Source organism: Cibotium barometz, chromosome 6, assembly GCF_041138505.1.
Source record: "Cibotium barometz isolate CiBa-2024 chromosome 6, ASM4113850v1, whole genome shotgun sequence".
Taxonomy (NCBI): domain Eukaryota; kingdom Viridiplantae; phylum Streptophyta; class Polypodiopsida; order Cyatheales; family Cibotiaceae; genus Cibotium; species Cibotium barometz.
The window spans coordinates 19,856,439-19,875,959 of record NC_141051.1 but is presented as its reverse complement, the minus strand read 5'-3'; the positions used below and the strand labels follow the sequence as shown (position 1 = coordinate 19,875,959).

Below are 19,521 nucleotides of genomic sequence, written 5' to 3'. Positions count from 1 at the left end.
TTTTTCTTTCTTATTGTAATTTTTAGCATTTTTTGAAGTAAATTTTAATATTTACTAAATAAAAATATTATTTTGTGTTGATGATTTGCACGTGGATCATCGATATGGTGGTTGGAATGCGTGTTTCTTTTATTCAATGGACGAATCGACGATGCGGGGAAATTTCGTGAGTTTAATGCTATTTTTCTCTATTTTTTGTGGTTTAAAATAAGCATTTATGGAAATTTTTACCAAAATACCACATATTTTACTATGGATATTTTGGTAGAATGAATTCTTTGATTTTCTACAATTTTTAGGAAATTTTTTCTAACTTTTTAGAAATTTTTTGAGCATTTTTATGGTTAAAAATATATTTTTTATACATTTTTGCGAGTTTTTCTGCGCGGGTATGCTATCAAATTTCTGCTAAAATGCAGTAGGGGGTAGCATGTTGATGCATGGAATGCTCTCCCATGTGCGTGGGACCCTCTTCGCCCCTCAATTCTGAATTTTCCTTCTTTTTTCCTCTTCCGCGTCGTGTGAATGTCTCTTAATAGACACATTTTTATTAACTATTAATCATAATTAATTTTTAATTATGATTAATCAAATGTTAATTAAATATTAATCTTCTTCTTTGATTAACAGAGAAGACAAGATGGGGTGGTGACAGAGTGGAATTGGAGAGAAGGAATGAGGAGGGTGGAGAGAAGAGAGAAACCTTCTCTCTCTCTTTGGAAAACGTGCATGCGGGGGGGAGGCTACAGCACAGCCTAAAAAGAAAATTAAGCTTTTTATTAAAGCTTATTAAAGTTTGGTTTTATTTTATTTTATTTTTATTTTTTCAAAGGAGTTTTTCTTTTTAATTCCAAAAAAATCTTTTGAAACTTTTTCAAAAAAAAGCTTGGAAAAAAGCCTGAAAATTATGAGAAAATATGAGATTTGAGAAAAAAAAATTCTCTGGAATTTTCCAAATTTTTATTTTCTTGGAGCCTTTGGCTTTCCACTTTCCCGAAACCTTTTGGCTTGCCGAATTCTAGGAAATCTTTTGATCTTTTGGATTTCGGAAACTTTTGACCTTTCACATTCCGATTTTTTTTGTCTTTTCATTTTCCCGAAACTGTTGGCTTTCCGTATTCCAGGAAAACCATTGGGATTCTGAAATTTTTAGACCGTTCGTATTCTAATGCGTTCGGGGTAAATGAAAAATTTCAAAAAAAATCTTGAAAATTAGTGAAAAATTAGACAACGGTTATTTTAAATTTCTCAAAAATGTGGGGTTGGTGTTTGGCATGTGGTGTGTCCATTCGAGCGCCCGTGAACCATTCAAATTCTTCTAAAAATATATTTTTTGACCCATAAAATTGGAAAATCCATTAAAATTGTAAATTTTCATTGGATTTGAGAATTATCGGGCGGAATTGAAAATTTCGTGAACGATGGGATTCTCAGGAAAAATTAAGAATTTTCTAGAATTTATTTTTAGAAAACGTAAAAATTGATATTTTCAAAATATCAATGGTATTTTGGTAAATCTAAATTGCTAAAAATTTTCTAGAAAAATATAGGTTTGGAATGCCATGAGATAAGTTTGGTGGAATTCAAAATTATCATATTTTGAGGCCCTAGAAAATTAGAAAAAATTAGAAAAAAATCATGATAATTCTTTTTCTCGAGAATTTAATATTTTTTAGGGTTATTTACTGTTGAAGTATGTTTTCTCGTGCTGACATTAGATAGATGCGGGTTATTAGCATATTATTAATACGATTATACCTCGTATTAATAGTTATTTCTGTTTGGATTAATTCTAAACGATGTTTGCATGATTTTTTACCATTGTTTAGCCTTTTTTTTTGGACATGTTCCTTACTTTCTTCAATGATGGCTAGAATTTGCATTCAAAGTGTGTTTCACCTTTGACACTTTTCCATGATAATTTATTTTACACTTGTTTAAGTGTGGTCTATGCTTAATTTTCTAAGCCTAAGACAAATTCTATCATGGGTTAGTTGATTTGTTTGTTTTGGTGGATTTTATTGGATGTTTTCCAAGTTTTATTTGGACTCATCAGGTTCTGCTTAGATCACTTATGTCAAGGGGTCTTTTAATGAGTGCTACACACGTGTTTCACTTGCTTACTTTGGAGTTTTGCTTGAATGACACCACGTTCATATACTCCAGATTGATGAGTTGGCCACCAATTTTAATGCTTCTTTTGGCATGATTAATGACCATTAGATGGCATGCATTGATTGTTATGATCAACTATGGTTTTCATGGATTCGAGGAGCTTCTATGCTTTTATCCATGGTTTTGTAAGGATCTTTTGATCTTTTGGGATAATTTCATGTGCTTTGAAGGTAGCATTTGCCTTCGTTTTTTGCACATAATTTTGGAGTATATTCCTTGTACTCTTGTACATATTCCAACTTGGATACCTAGTTGCTTATGTATCTAGGTGAGTTTTTTTTTTCTTCCCCAACTTTATTGTGTTTATTGGGTTATCATTAGAAAGGCGCCATTAATTCAAATTCTTTTTCTAATGATGTACTCGGAGAAAGAGTTATTCCTTGATGTAGTCTCAGGTATATAGAGATAGGTTTTAGTATGTGAAAGCCTAGGATAAGGCCATCTTATTCCTTTTATACAAGATTTTATTCATTTTTTCTAGACGGTATACTAGGGAGTTTCAAATTAATAAGGTATGTATGGGTGGTATCATGGTGGTATGGGACGCTAGAGATCCCTCACATATATTATTTTATGGGATAATTTGGGCTCAAGATTGTTGCTTTGCTAACATCACTTGGCATGTTGACCTCAACATTCGAAGTCAATCTCATTTTTTTACTTCACTTAAAGTTGTAATGAAGGCATTTTCTAGATAAACTTATTTTATATATAGCCTACATGTATTGATGAGTGTAATCTCGTCGGTATATTCACTTGTTGAAATCGTTTTCTTTAGAGTTCAACGAGTTTATCTTGTTGTGTTCTGATTAAGGAAATTTAGATTCTTCCTTTGTTGGCATTTCTTTATCTAGTTCCGTACAGGTGATTTATAAAGTCTACCTGATGGTTTACGGATGAACATATGTGACTCATCGAGACGTTGATGACTCTCTATGTTGATATGGATAACTCGGGACGTCGATAATTTCATGTGCAGATGTAGGTACGTCGGGTCACCGATGGATACCTGGTTTTTGCTGTTATAATGCCATATTTTCCTACTTTATTCTGAATGGTTTTTACACAACGAGGAAACAACTTTGTGTATAAATTCCTCTAATAATCCGCAGTCCGATGCGCAAACAGAGGGTATGAATCAGATTGTAGAGGATATGCTTCGTGCATGTCTCTCTGGAAAAGCATCAAATTGGAAAAAATATATTCCAATGATGGAATTTGCCTATAATAATTTTAAACATACGGCTTTTGGTTTCCGTCCATGCTTATGTATGGGTATCAACCCAGGGCACCTATTGATGTCAGTCTTAAGGACATCGAGCTTGATGCATCGAGGGATTTCTTGCATGATATGCTGGAAATGCTGACCGAAGCTCGGGATTCTATCAGGAGTGCTCAGGATAGGGCATGGTTCTATGCTGATAAAGGATGCTCAACTTGGTCTTTTAAACCAGGAGCGTTGGTTTATTTAAAAGTTCCTAAAGATTATCAGACTTTGTCAAAAGGAAAATACTCGAATTTATCTCCTAGATATTGTGGTCCATTTTGATTTATACATTGGATTGGCACGGTTGCAAACTTAAACTACCTCCACATGTTAAAGTTCATCTAGTCTTTTATATCAATAGATTGAAAGGAAAACTGGGAGGTGAGGATAACACAGTTATTCCTCAAGAACTCGTTGAAGTCGAAGAATTATCCTATGTTCCACATGAACCTGATAAGGTACTTGAATTCAGGGAAAGGAAACTTTGTAGTTGATTTATCCCCTGAGGTTAAAATTAGGTGAAAAGATAGGGAAATAGAGGCTTCAACTTGGGAATCAGTTGAGAATGTTCAGCGCAGTTCTCCTTCTTTTCATTGCAAGAGTGCAATGTTTTGAGAGAGGGGAAGTATGTTATATGCACATTATGTGTGCATATACTAGGAGGCTAACCCACATTAGGCTTGTGAGCATGGGAGCATGGGAACAAGCTCTAATGGAGCATGGGTTAGGAGGACTAACCTTAAGGGTTAAGGTTAGAATCAGGCATCCGAGGGTCACACATGGGAAATGGAGAGTCAAGCGTCACTTGTTGAGGGCCCTCCTATATAATAGAGGCATGGGGCACACTCAAGGGAGGCTAAGGCTATGTTATCTTGAGGCTAGGTTATGATATGATGTTCTCTTGTATAGAGGATTATATCTACTCGCCTACCATTTCACACTACAGCTACATGCTGCTGGATTGGAGTCATACCTCTTGGTGGTATGGGACATCAAGGTAAAGGTATGAGGTACTTCATTTATAATTCATGTGTGCATCCCTTGGGCTCGGGGGTGGTCGGGTGGATGAGTTTATATCTGATTTATGCATAACAATTATCTAGAGAGATCTTAGGGTTTTAACATCTGGCCAGTGGCTCCTATAAGATTCCTCCCTCCAGCTTTTGAGGTGTACAGGTGTAAGAACCTCCCCTTCTGATCTTGTAATTATTCCCCTCTCTGAAATAGAAGAAAGATCTTGTTTTGGCCTAGAGAGAGAAAATGTCTAGAGAGAGATAATCCAAAATTGAGATATTTTTGATATAAAAATCCTCCTAGTGTCCAAAATGGTTTCCCTTGAAACAAAAATTAAAAAAGAACTTTCCAATGTGCAATTGAAATTAATTAAAAATGTGTATAAAGGACCTTAGCCTAAGGGTCTAGATTTTTAGAAATTTTTGGATTATGGTCCAATTAAGGTTTCTATGGGCCAATAGGATCAATCCAAGTGTGGGGAGGAGATAAATCCAATGAATATAAGAAAATACCCAAAAATGAGTAAATGCCCACATAAGATGAAGAGTTGATTGAGTACAAGGTTTATTAGTTAAAAACTATGAGATATTACTAAAAAATGAGATATTTTGGTATAATGATACATTTTTGACACCTTGGTAAAGGAGAGGGGGGGACTTCAAGGAGGCACCTATTTCACACATGTGGTGGAGTTTTTAATTCAATAAAATTGTGATTTTTTTATCTCTCCTCTCTCCCGGATCAAACCAAATCAACTAGGTCTAAATCTTGTCCAAATTCAGCCAAACTGAATCTCGAAATTCAGCCAAACTGAACCTCGAAATTTAGCCAAATTGAACCTGAACCTCAAAAATTCTAGAGCCTAGTTGGACTTGGTTAGAGGCCTCCCTCACCTATAAATAGATCCTTAGTCTTTTGTAAAAAAATATGTGAACTATACCATGCCAATATTATACTAAAATAATGATAATTTTTATTATCCCTTAAAAATCCTCTACTTTTGGAGAGAGTGGAGCCTCTCTCTCTCTCTCTCTCTCTCTCTCTCTCTCTCTCTCTCTCTCTCTCTCTCTCTCTCTCTCTTCAACCATCCTTGGAGCTTTCCTTTTAACACACAAACCAATTGATTGGTTGGGGGCTTCTTCTATGATAGAGAAGCAAGCAAAAACAAGAGGTAAAGTGTAATTTTATGGTTTTTCTCTACTATTCTCAATGTTTTCACTTCTCAACCCCTCTCAAGCTTGAGAAGTTTCTTAATTAAGTGTTTATAATGCAAATCAAGCTTTTCTTAAGAGTTGCAATGAATAATTAAGAAAAGTTTACATTTATGCTTAAATTAGGACGCTTTTATGTTTATCTCTCTCTCCCCCAAAGAATGGTCATTCCTATGACCAATTCTCTATTCAATTGATGCTTCTCATCATGGAGAAATTCTCAATTCACAAATCAAACTCTAGGCTTGTGAAGCTAGAGGTTACGAAAATGGTTTTTTATACTTACATGCTAGTAAATTATGATAATTTTATGAGTTAAATCCATAAATTAGATTTAAGGCTAAAAGATAGTTATACTATCATAATTACATTACTAAGCCTTATTCTTTTCAAAAATATTAAAAATTGTCAATAATAGCAGCGGAGCTATGGTAAATGTTTTAAGAAATTGACACGTAATTCATTCTTATGCATAACGTGAAAAGAGGACTTCCTACCATATTCTAGGATTGAATAGGCTAAAAGAATGATTTTCATCACATTCAAGGGAAAATTAATTTTTAAGGTTTATGTATAATTAAATAATTAAGAAAAGAGAAAATTATGGTAATTTTATTTAAATGATAAAAGAGGAATTCCCATGACATTTGAAATTCAATCATTTAAATAGGAAAAGTGAAATTCCTAGCATATTGAAATTAATGGATATTTTATTTAAATTCAAAGATAAATTTTAGATAAATTTATTTTATGCATGATAAATATTTAAATGATAAAAGAGGAATTCCCATGACATTTGGAATTAAATCATTTAAATAGGAAAAGTGGAATTCTTAGCATATTGGAATTAATGGGTATTTTATTTAAATTCAAAGATTAATTTTAGATAAATTTATTTTATGTATGAGAAATATTTAAATGATAAAAGAGGAATTTCCATGACATTTGGAATTCAATCATTTAAATAGTAAAAGTGGAATTCTTGGCATATTGAATTAATGGATATTTTATTTAAAAAAAGAGAAATTTTAGATAGATTTATTTTATGATAAAAGAGGAATTCCCATGACATTGGAATGCAAATAAATAAATGCAAAAAGAGGAATTCACATGATATTTGAGGTCTAAGAAATTAGGAAAAAAGATAAATTTTTAGTATAATTCAATTTATGATTATTTATCAAAAGTGAAAATATGGGTAGAATTGATTTTTGTAAATCCCATGAATTCTTTTATTCAAAAGAAGAATATTGAATATAATTCATTTGAGAAATTGAGAAAGAATATGAAAATAGTTGTCGAGAAAAAGAACCTCTGTCTAGGCCAAGCAATTGGCAGAAATTTAGAAAAAGTCCCATTATCGGTATCAAGGTAGAAAAACCTACTAAATAGGAATAGGATGTGAATGGATGTAAATGGGATGTGATAAGATGTAAACAGAATGTGATAGGATGTGAATGGATGTGATAAAATGTAAATGAGATGTGATTAGGATGTGAATGGATGTGATAGGATGTGAATGGATGTGAATGGATGTGATAGGATGTGAATGGATGTGATAAGATGTAAATGGGATGTGGTGTGATGAAAATGAATGAGGGTGAGATGTGAAGTAAATGGATGTGGATGTGAATGATGGGATGAGAATGAGATGAGAGGATATGTGAAAGGATGAGATGTGAGGTAAATGGATGTAGATGTGAATGATGAGATGAGAATGGGATGAAAGGATATGTGAAAGGATGAGATGGGAAGTAAATGGATGTGGATGTGTATGTGAAAGAATATGATGTAAATGAATGTGGATGTGCTTGTGAAAGAATGTGATGTAAATGAATGTGGATGTGTATGTGAAAGAATGTGATGTAAATGAATGTGGATATAAAAGAACGTGATGTAAATGAATGTGGATGTGTATATGAAAGAATGTGATGTAAATGAATGTGGATGTAGATGTGGAAGGATGTGATGTAATGTAAAGGGATGTGGATGTGAAAGTGATGCGGATGTGGATGAGATGTGATGAGATAAAAAGAGATGTGGATGTGAATGTGCTGTGGACGTGGATGAGATGTGATGTAATGTAAAGAGATGTGGATGTGAATGTGATGTGATGTAAAGAGATAAGATGTGATGTGAATATATGTGGATGTGAAGTGATAAATGTGAATGTATGGATGGATGTGGATAGCCGTGCATGTGAATGATTGGATGGATGTGGATGAATGAGATAGGATGTGTATGAATGAGATATGATGTGGATGTGATGTAAAGTGGATGGAATGAATGAGATATGACGTGGATAGATGTGGACGTGATGTAATGTGGATAGAATGTATGTGATGGAATGGGGATACAATGAATGTGAATGGATGTGATGTGTTGTGAGTCGGGATAAGTGTGAATATGTGAGATATGATGTGAAATGGATGTGATGTGATATGATGAAAATTGGGATAGATGTGAATGGATGATATGTGATGTGAATGGATGTGATGTGATGCGAATCTGGATAGATGTGAATGAATGAGATGTGAGGTGAAATGGATGTGATTTGATGTGGATCGGGGTAGATATGAATGGATGAGATGTGAATGAATGTGATGTGATGAGATGTGATTTGATGTGGATCGGGGTAGATATGAATGGATGAGATGTGAATGAATGTGATGTGATGAGATGTGGATATGGGTAGATGCGAGTGGATATGGGTAGATGCGAGTGGATGAGATGTGATGAGTATAAATGTGGAAAGATGTGATGAGTATAAATGTGGAAAGATGTGATGAGATGGAAAATGATATGATTGGATGAGAATGGATGATTGGATGAGATGGAAAATGATATGATTGGATGAGAATGGATGATTGAAAAATGATGTGATTGGATGAGAATGGATGGACGATGGGAATATATATGATTGGACTTGGATTAAGTAATGTGGATTGATGTGGAACAATGTGGAAAGACGAGAGTTCGTTATAGAAACTGTATTTATGACCTATTTTTAAATGACTGTTTTATGTCAAGAATGTTGGGGAAGCATTTTGACCGTCTTGTGAATGAGGTCGTGGAGACCTAAGTGATAAAGTTGCAACAGCTGACAGAGAGTCAACGAAGGACGTCTCGTGTAGCACGGTCGGCCGAGGTCTTGACCAACCTCGGTTCGATTTAAATGGTGAGCTTCCGGTACGGTTGATGAGAGACCAAGGAAGCGGCCTGAGTGAAGCACTAGGTGACCTGCAAAGGATCCTAGAGGGTGTTGACCATACGGTGCTCGGGCTCTGGGTCGCCAAGGATACCCACGCGTACACTGAGGAAGATATTGGAACAAGGAGTAAGAGTTATTTTCTGAATTCGGGCATGGATCTGGTTGATTGACCTTGCTGGTTCTCAAACGGATGAGTCCATGGCTCTTTTTATATAGATCTGTTGGTTGATCTTGCTGATCTTCAACGGAGAGTCCATCTGGATTTTTATAAGTGAATATATTTCCGGGTACTATGAGCTAGGAACTATTGAAAAGGCCCCTGAGTGGATAGGTGGTGAGCGTTCTGGTTGCCAATGATGCCATAGGTACACCGACGAAGGAATGATCGGAAACTAGAAATCAAACGGATATTTTGGAGAATTATGATCAGTGATACTATGATTTCATTAAAAGATTGTTTTAAAGTTAGCTGAATCTGTGAAATAGGCAATTTCATATTGGGTGTGTAAGTGGTGTGACTATCTTGAAGTTTGCATGAAGCGCCGGCTAGGGGGCCTGGGAACTCTTTTCCCTGGTACCCGGGACAAAACATAACCACATTCCTAAACTAATTCTATCACTACAGCGGTTGGCTAACCCATGGGACTGGATAGGGTTAGGCTGGACTGATGGATCCCTAAAATGAGACTCAATTATGTTATGGTACGATAGATGAAGTAAATCCCGGACAGTCCTTGTTCTATGGAAAAGAATCAATGGCTGTGCCTCTCGATGAGGAAAAAAGCGTTGGTCTCTATGATCCAAGTGCAAGTCTTTTCCTTGATCTGACCATGTGACTTACGGGCTCGGTCGAATCAATTTAGTTAGTGATGATCTTGATGACGTTAGAATAAAAATATCCTGGAAGAATCGCCTCTGCTTTTTGGGCGAGGGAAGTTTTTCCGGGTTCGGTTTTGGAAAAACCGAGGGATTAGTCTCTTGTCCGGATATCTGTGGGCAAGGCCCGAGTGAGAGGCTCTGTCCCGTGCAAGAAGTGCTACTTTCGTTGCTAGCACCCCTGAATTCGTTGCGCAGAGGGGGCAGGAATCTTTCAGCTCCATCAGGTAGCCTTCACACTGATGATGTCTCAAATAAGGATGGCATTTTTGCCTTAGATGTGGGATCCAACAAAGTACCCATTGCTTGAACGCTCTACTCCAACAACCCGGTGACCATTTTCTTGGTGAACTCCGTTCTACTTCCAACGGAGATTTTTCAGGCACCGGCACTGTCGTTTGTGGGATCACCCTCTCCAGCACCATCAAAGTCGTTGTCGCCGTCATCTGTGGGATCACCATCTCCAACACTATCAAAGTCTGTCGCTGTTGCCTTCTCCTATTCACTCAATGCGAACTCTGGCGCCCGCTTCAATTTCGGTTTCGTCACCACCACGCCCCGCCTCTCCGAGAACGTTTATGCCAACTCGTCTTACACCATCCACCAACTGCTAGGCGTCGTAGCCCACCCCGTGCCATTGCGCACACACGGAGAGGAGGTCAAACCAGTCGGAGGGGTTGGAAACCTATTGTTTGGTGGCGAGAAGGGCAGAGGCGTCGTCTCGGAGAAGGTACATGTGCCCACGCTGGAGGGGCACACATCTTGGATACAATTCTTTTAAGCTGGTTCCATGGGAGAGGCAACCCTTGCTAGACATCCACATCATGAGCGACCCATGCAACAACCTCTTCCATAACATTAGCCCCGCCATCTCACCGTTATCTCCATCCATGTACATGAGGGAAGCGCTTGTCCTAGAGAGAAGTTCACATTCAACCGGAGAGGCTCAAAAGGAAGAGCATGTTTGATTACTTCACTATATTACAACCTTTGGTGCCGAGACTCAAGCTTAAAGTAAGTTGTGGCTAACTCAATCTACTTCTAGTGAGCTCGATTTCGCTCTAATGGTACCTAAATTCACTCCAACATTAAGATGATCTGGTTTAATCAAGAAAATTTACATGATAATTCACAGTTTTAAGAATAAGGGGTGAACTTTATATCCATATGGTAGGTGAGCAAGCATTGAACTATTTCAAACTGGTGTAGCACATGGAATGCAGTGACCTTGGCTTGCATCTTGAAAGCCTGTGCAGCATAGGTAAAATGTGGTGTGTTGGCATAGGCAAAAGAGTTGCTTGACATAAAGTGACTTTGGATTGCATCTTGGAAGCTGATATGTTTTGTTTGGGATCCTTTGAATTGTTTTGAACTTTCCATATGCCCTTAACTTTGCTTGCATCATGAAAGCCTATGGCAGTAGTAGTAGTAGCAAAAGAGCAGAAAAGATTGCTAGACATGGGTTAGTGCAAAATTGTAGTTATTGCTAACAAATCACAACAAAGAAGTATTGGACTATTTTGAACCGATGCATTTTATTGGCCTCTCTATGAATGCAATGACCTTCACTTGCACTTGAAAATTTGTTGTAGCATAGGAGCAAATGACAAGGTGGAAATAGTTATGATGTGCATGTACGTATGATGCGTGGTGGAGAAGTTTGAGAAGAGGCCATTATGTCAAGTTGTGCATGCTCATTTGGTTGCATGTATGCAAACTAATGTGTGCTAAGCACAAGATTCACAACCAGATGGCTCAGCACGGTTTCGATGAAACGAGACAGGACAATCCATGAACATGAGGATCATTGCTTGTGCATTGCATACTGATGTATGTTTGAATTTCTTTGACTTTGTGTGCTGTTTTTTATGTATGGACAATGCTTGGATTTATGGCATGTGATAGTCCACTAGGCTCTAGACTACCTGGCCAGTACTTGGAATACTCAGTAGATGTGAATGATGCATACTTGTTTGCTAACTAGCTTGTGTCTAGTTTTTGCAGGAGGTAAGTATGCATTTATTTTATCTAACACATGCGACAGGCCATGAAGATGTACCATCAAGAATAAGGACATCGGTCAAAGAAAAGACATTGAGATGTTGCTAGATAAGCAAATGACACCACAGATATGGGGAAAGACCAGATGCACAAGCTCACCAGATGGGGTATAGATCTTGCAAAAGCGTAAGGAGTGCTTGAGGAGCTTCTTGCTTGACATATGCCCAGTAGGACCAAGGTGCGAAAGCTATGAATTGTTTTGAATAAATGCATCATGATGGCCTCTCACTTGCTCAACATATGCCCAACAAGACCAAGGTGTGGAAGCTATGAATTTTTTTGAACAAATGCATCATGATGGCCTCTCTCTTGCTCAACATATGCCCAAAAGGACCAAGGTGCGAAAGCTATGAATTGTTTTGAACAAATGCATCATGACTACCTCTCTCTAGACATAGTGACCTCCGCTTGCATGTTGAAAGTATGTGGAAGCATAGAAGCAATTGACAAAGGGCAATGCATGACGAGATTTCTTTGATATAATGTGTGTGTGCGTTTTTTCTTCCTATGTATACACGTGCACGTTTTTTCACGTGGTAGACAAGTAGGCCCAAACCCGCATATTTGTACTCATTTTACTAGGTGTTATTAGTAGATCACATGTGTACCAACTCGATGTAGTGCTTGGTTTGCACTATTTGCAGAATGTGCCGCCCAATAGGAGGAGGTCAAAAAAGGTGAACTTTTTTTAATGGTTATACAATTTGAGGGCCTTCGTCTAGACATGGTCAACTTCACTTGCATCTTAGGCATGTGGGCAGTAGAGGAGCAATTGTTTATCAAGGGTTGTTGGGCAATGTCTTGGTAGACATGCATATCAAATGAATGATGCTTGCAAAACAACATCACATAAATTAAGGCATGCCTTCATGGTATGCATTCTCCCTCTCCTCCGGAGGACTTTGGAAGTTATTTTTTCTTTGACAAATCCTCAGAGGAGTATCTTTGAATGAGTTGAAAATGCTAATGTTATTTTTGCTTGTAATTGCTTGTAAGTGTGTGTGTGAGAGAGAGTCTCTTGTGTGTACAAGCACTGTTGTGAGTCTTGGATGCCTTCACTTGATGTGTCGTCACCCACATAATGGCAAAAGTTTCAAGGCCACAAATAACATTTTTTCTTAAATTTGAGAAATAGAAAAACTGTATGAGAAAGATGTTGAAAATACTGGAGTTGACTGAACATGGCAATCCACATCTTCCCATAATCCTCCACAAGAAGAGATGAAAAAAAAACTGTGCGTAACAGTGTTCGAAAAAAACCGAGTTTAGTGTAGCTTACACCTGCATATTTTGAAAAATACCTTCAAATTTAAAACTTGAAGGTACGAATACCTCTAGTTTTTGAGAATTTATAGAACAAAAACCTTTAGAGTTCAAGATTTTCCTCTATAATTAATTTCACAATTTTTCGGAAAATACTTTTTTTTGGTTGCATTCACCTAGGACCAAAGTTTCAAAGCGAGAAATAACATTAAATTTTTGACAGATGTTGAAAATACGGGAGTTGACTGACTGAAGATCCACATCTCTCCATAATCCTGCAACACAGAAGACAGGACCAAAAAAAAACTGAAGAGGAGCCTGTATGCTTGGACTCTGTGGCCATGGCTGCTGCGATCATTCTCACCCTACTGGCTGTTTCGAGCCTGGTTTCCACCACAGCATGCTCTTCAACTCCGCGGGTATGCATAGTGGGCAGCGGCATATCGGGCTCGGCGGCCGCCCATTTCCTGCGCATCCACTCCACGGAAGAGCTAGAGATCGAGATCTACGAGAAGAGCTCGGTGGTGGGCGGCCGCATGGCCATGGTGGATCTGGGCGGGGGGGACAAGTTCGAGGCGGGCGCCTCCATCCTGCACCCAAAGAACCTCCACACCGCCCGTTTCACAGAGCTTCTCGGCCTGAAGCGCCGCCAGCTGGATGACAGTGGAAACTTCGGCATCTGGAACGGTACCGTTTTCATACTCAAGACCCAGAAGGCCGGTCCTTCAAACCTCTCCAAGACATTGACTGGCATCCTGAACTCCCTCTCTATGCTCTGGCGCTACAAGCTTAGCCTCTTCTATATGAACAGTTATGTCTCAGTAAGTGCCCTCATCTCCTCTTCATTATCACACCAATTTGTGTAGGCTGCTTAAGGTCAAGAAGGTTAGGTTTAATGCTGGTTTTAGGCCACTTAATGTTCTTTGCATCATCTAAGGTCTCAAGTTTTATATGCTGGTTTTTGATTGCTTAGCTTGGAATGCAGCTAATAGTCCCATAGAGATAGGTGTGATCGAAGTAATACGGCCTTAGATAGATCCCAAGCTCCTTTTTTGGTCCTTTGTGACACTTGCAGGGCTCGCAACAACCACACATTTTTCTTCTGGGTGGTCAGGAAATTTTACCTACTTTTTTAAAAACATGGGATTGATGCAAACCAAAGCATGCATAGTACTAATAGGTTGATAATGCACTTTCAGTGTTGATAAGAAGAAACATAAATGACTTTATGGAATGACATTAGTCTATAGTGAGAAATATCTATTCCGATTTCTCACATCAAAACAAAACAACAGATGCTATTAAAAGAGTACCTCTTTGAATTTTGAGAGTAATAGTCAAGCATGAGGTGGATGCTTTGATGGTTAAATACAGAAAAAGTTCTAATTCTTATGCAGCAGCATGATTACAAACATTGGTTGTTGATGAATATAATCAATTTGACTATAGTAATGACTGTTCTATGCATGTGTGTGGGGGAGGGGGAGAGAAACGAAAAAGAAAATACATAAGGTATGTTGGGGAGGTGGCACAAAACTCCCCTTAAAATGATAGGGGAATGCACTGTTTTCCTTTTAGATGAGCACTTTTGTTAATAAAAGTGGAGGATGGAGAATTGTTGGAGGTGTAAATATCGCATGGGTAGTGGGGATTGCAAGATGGGAAATGCCAAGTAATCCCACATGCAAAGACAATGTGGAAGATGAAAGGGTATATATAGTCCCAAGGGACGACTCCTATCTTCAACTCTCCCAAGCTTGTCTTTTGTGGAAGACTGACTGGAGGGCTGGTTAGAAAGAGTGGGGACATGCCGTAGCATGCAAGGGCCTCCGCAAGCCCATGCGGATGTGTGCCTCAAGGGGTGCTAGCGGCTCTAGAAAGTGCTCTAGGTACATATATTGGCCAACCATCGATGTATCCAAACTTCGTGTGTGAACCATGACACATCATGGGCGGTGTGGCAACTCTTGGTTTCCAAGATAGTATGAGAGTCCCAATTCATGGTCTTGGGCCATTTCCCTCTTTGCTTGATTGGAGGGGGTGTTGGAGGTACAAATCTCGCATGGGTTGGGGATTGCAAGATGGGGGGATGCCAAGTAATCCCACATACAAAGGCAGTGTGGAAGATAAAAGGGTATATATAGTCTAAAGGGACGACTCCTATCTTCAACTTTCCCAAGCTTGTCTTTTTTGCAAGATGGGAAAAGGGATGCAAAGTAATCCTCCAAGGGAGTTGAAGATAGGAGGGGTCCTTTTGGACTATATATACTCTTTCATCTTTCACACTACCTTTGCATGTGGGATTACTTGGCATTCCTTTTTCCATAATGCAAGCTTGTCTTTTGTTAGAGGTGCAAATCTTGCATTGGCAGGGGGGATTGCAAGATGGGAAAAGGAATGGCAAGTTATCCCACATGCAAAGGCGCTGAACCCCAACACACACACACATACACCCCCACACATTTTTAAACCTAGTTGTGTGATGTTTTGTGCTTTGAGTCCTTATAAGGATGCATCTTTTTGTTTTGGGTAAAAGTTGAGGTTACAGAGGAATCTAGAGTTTAAGCTGTCTCTCCCTTCGTAAATCATCATTGTTATATATATATATATATATATATATATATATATATATATGTATATGTATATATGTATATATATATATGTATATATATATATATATACATATATATATATATACATGTATGTATATGTATGTATATATGTATGTATATGTATGTATATATGTATATATATGTATGTATATATGTATATGTATGTATATACATACATATACATATATATATATATGTATATGTATATATATATATGTATATGTATATGTATATTTATATATATACATATACATATATATATATGTATACATATATATATATACATACATATATGTATATATATATGTATACATATACATATATATATATACATACATATATACATATACATATATATATATATATACATACATATATATATATATATATACATACATATATATATGATTTTTTGTTGCAGTAGCATTGCTTCTTGCTATTTATCTCTTTTAACATGCACAACTTTGATTGCAGGCAACACTTAATAAGTTTTTGCATTATTATGAGGAATCTAGACCCATCTTCCAAACAGTGGAAGAGATGCTGAAATGGGCAAATCTCTATGAATTGACACAGACCACTTCAGAAAAAGAGCTCCTGGATCATGGTCTATCCCAGCAACTTATTGATGAACTTGTCACGGTGAGTTCTGTGATACAAATCCCTTGTTGCCTCCATGGTGGATAATGTTTTGCATTAGAAAAGAAGACTTTGCGGTTATCACTGGCCTTTGGAAACATGCATTGTTTGACAGAAGCTCAGTTATGACTTATGCGCTTTGTTATATCTTAGGTTATCATGCGGATAAATTATGGCCAGAATATGAGCATAAGTGGCATGGCAGGTGCTGTCTCACTTTGTGGGTCAGGTGAAGATTTTTGGGCAGTTGAAGGGGGAAACTGGCAGATGGCAGCAGGATTAGTCTGGCATTCGAATGCATCTGTTTTTCTGAACGAGACAGTGAGTTCTATATTGGCTGTTGATAGTGGATATGAAGTGGGCATGGTTTCGGGGAAGAGCAGGTTTTGTGATGCTGTTGTTTTGGCAACCTCACTAGATGAGAGTCATATAGATTTTAGCCCACCAATCTCCATTCCAGAGCGGCATATGCAGCACACGTACACTACGTTTGTTCGGGGTCTGATCAATCCGGTAAGCTCCTGGTTTTCCATTCTTTCTCAAGCTTTTTTGATCAAGTTGTGCAGCGTGTTTGGGTAGAGTTGGAAATACACTTTGGCTGTAAAATCATTCTTGATATTTATGTTGCTTCTGTGATTTTTGGCCTGCTTTTGTAAAAGGTAGGTGTAAGTTCTCTTTCACGTGGATCATATGTACCACATTTTTGGTCTCATAGACCCATTGGGGGATTTTGGATGTCACTGGATCTGTTACCAGTTATGGATGTCACTGGATAGGTTTACCAGTTATGGTAGATCTTTGTTGAAGTTGGGTATTACATGTCTTGTATCGATGGGATTCCCCTAGGGATGGGTGCATATGTAGGGAGTCTAGAGGGGTCAGCTAATATGTAAATTAATACTACCAAAATATTTAAAAGGTCATACTAACTAGTCATTTTCATTAATTTTAACTAATATTTTTTATTTATTTTGTTATGATTGGATTATTATTTTTAATATTTATCTTTGAAAATCAAAGGCAGGCCTACTGAGAACCCTGCTCTTGTTTATTTAGGATTATTTTGGCATGCCTTCTGTCGAAAGCTTGCCAAGTATGATAGGCACTGTAGAACTACCCACGGTGCCCTTCTCCTCTATCAATGTTCTCAAAAGCTATGGGGATGATGATAAGGCATATAAAATCTTTTCCCGGACAACAATGTCAGACAAGCTACTGGATGAGTTGTTCAGGTTTGAAGTCCATGAGAATCCTTTTGATCTTTTACCTTGATAGTCTGAAAAATGCCTCAGTTATCTTTTATGCTTGTAAAGCAAGATGCTTCAATAGTGTGTGTGCTTTTAAAGGAAGATGTTATATATTCACTCTTGTGAAGCTTGGCATAAGTGCAGTGTCCGCAACACTACGATTCGCCTAGATTGGGCAGCCTACCCACGCTACCAAGCGCCGGAAACGTTTGCTCCATTCGTGCTTGATGGTAAGCATCTTTACTACATCAATGCTTTTGAAAGTGCTGCCAGTACAATGGAAACAGGTGCTGTGGCAGCCGAGAATGTGGCACGCTTACTACTTTCGCGAATGTGCGGTGGTGTTTTGAGGGGATGGACACAAAAATGCACAGAAGAGCAAGTTGAGCATGATCTTTAAATGTGGGGCTAGCTGCTCTAAGCATGTCTGGAAATGAATCATGCAAAATGACAAGAGAATGCTCTTTAAATTTGTCATTGTTCAAGGTGGAAAATACTACCTTAAAAGAGGCAAGATGCCATGCCATAGAATGGTGGTTTTTCCACTCCTTGGAACTGTGTTCAAAGATATGTAAATACTCAAACAGACTTATGTGTTCAAGCAATGTTGGCTTAACAACCTGCTGGTTGAATATGCTTCTTGCGATCCAGTAAACATGAATAGCCACGGGGAGGAACACTCCGTTTTGTAAAGTTTCTGCCTCAGAGAAGTTTATGCAGCAACTTGGTACTAATGTTCTCTTTTGCTGTTTTGGTAAGCTTAAGACAGGCTCATCTTTAAACTAAAGTGTAGGCTGTGATAGCATGCATTTGGGGTTTAAGCCCAGCTTCAGCTGTCCATAATTTTATGATCGGAGGAGGGTAACACAAGTTGTCGCATGTTACACGATGCAGACACATGGGATTAAACTCTATAATGATGAGTTATGAGCTGCCAAGTTAAACTAGAACAAGGACAATTTGTTTATAGACACAAATTATCCTCTTGGACAATGCTTTTTAAGGGCAATGGCTTGTTTCTTGCTTAATAAATATTGCATTGGTAGGCTATTATGGTTTTATGGAAGCAGGCCCTTGTTTGATTAGGTGCCTCAGGTTTGATTATACCATACTCAAGCCACACATGGAGTGGAAATTATGGGACACTTAAAGGATGTCAACCAAACCATAAAGAAAAGAGTTTTCTTATAATTTTTATCAAATTCATATTAAACCTCTTGCTTGAGTACTTCTGGAGGTTCTTAGACTTATGATCTTAATGTATATAATAGAGGTGTAAAAGCGTAACCATGGATTCAATCTACAACTTAAATAATCAAGATTGAAAGATATGACAAAAGTAGCTGTGTAATTCAATCCACATTAAAAAGGTCTATATTTGTTAGAAAAGGTGCTTCTGTTAAATACACTTTTATAGTTTTAGTGGAGAAATTTGTGCCTTGGCTCCCACTAGTGCTAATGTTTACAATGAAAGCATGCTGCAAGGTGAGAAAGTCATGCAAAACTAGGAGCAGGATGCCCTTCATAGGAGGCAACATGCCAACTCTAAATACTTTCTAAATCTCCATTTTACCCTGAACTCCATTGAAATCTCTAAATGTTACTCTAATAGTAAAGTTTTGTTCCGAATCGATTGCCTTACCTCTAAAGATGACGATGCTTACCAAACAAGCAAGTCAAGTCTTCCATTTTGTGGATTGACATTGTCTTTTAGTTCATGCTTAACAATAATGGTCTTTTCTTCCTAGTTGGCACCTTTTTCTTTTCTTTTCTTGTGTGGACTTCTAAGCTTCCTAAAAACATTGTTGCTTACTCTTGTTTGTCACTTTTTTGCATTTCCAAGCCATCATGGTTGGTACATTACGCCTCCTGTTGATTTTTCTCTTTCTTAACTTCCTTATGCCCTTAGTGTCTTATCCTTGTCTCCTACTAATGCCATTGTTTA

The 19,521-nt window shown here is 37.7% G+C and overlaps 1 protein-coding gene across 1 annotated transcript; it reads left to right on the top strand.

Annotated features, from left to right (window-relative positions):
• Window positions 1-13,276: 13,276 nt before the first annotated feature.
• Window positions 13,277-18,310, top strand: FCLY (farnesylcysteine lyase). Its single transcript, XM_086799280.1, has 5 exons — window positions 13,277-13,899; window positions 16,165-16,332; window positions 16,483-16,842; window positions 17,386-17,561; window positions 17,721-18,310. Exons 1-5 carry the CDS (start codon window positions 13,420-13,422, stop codon window positions 17,974-17,976), a joined length of 1,440 nt encoding a protein of 479 aa, XP_086655406.1. The 5' UTR covers window positions 13,277-13,419; the 3' UTR covers window positions 17,977-18,310.
• The last annotated feature ends 1,211 nt before the right edge of the window (window positions 18,311-19,521 follow it).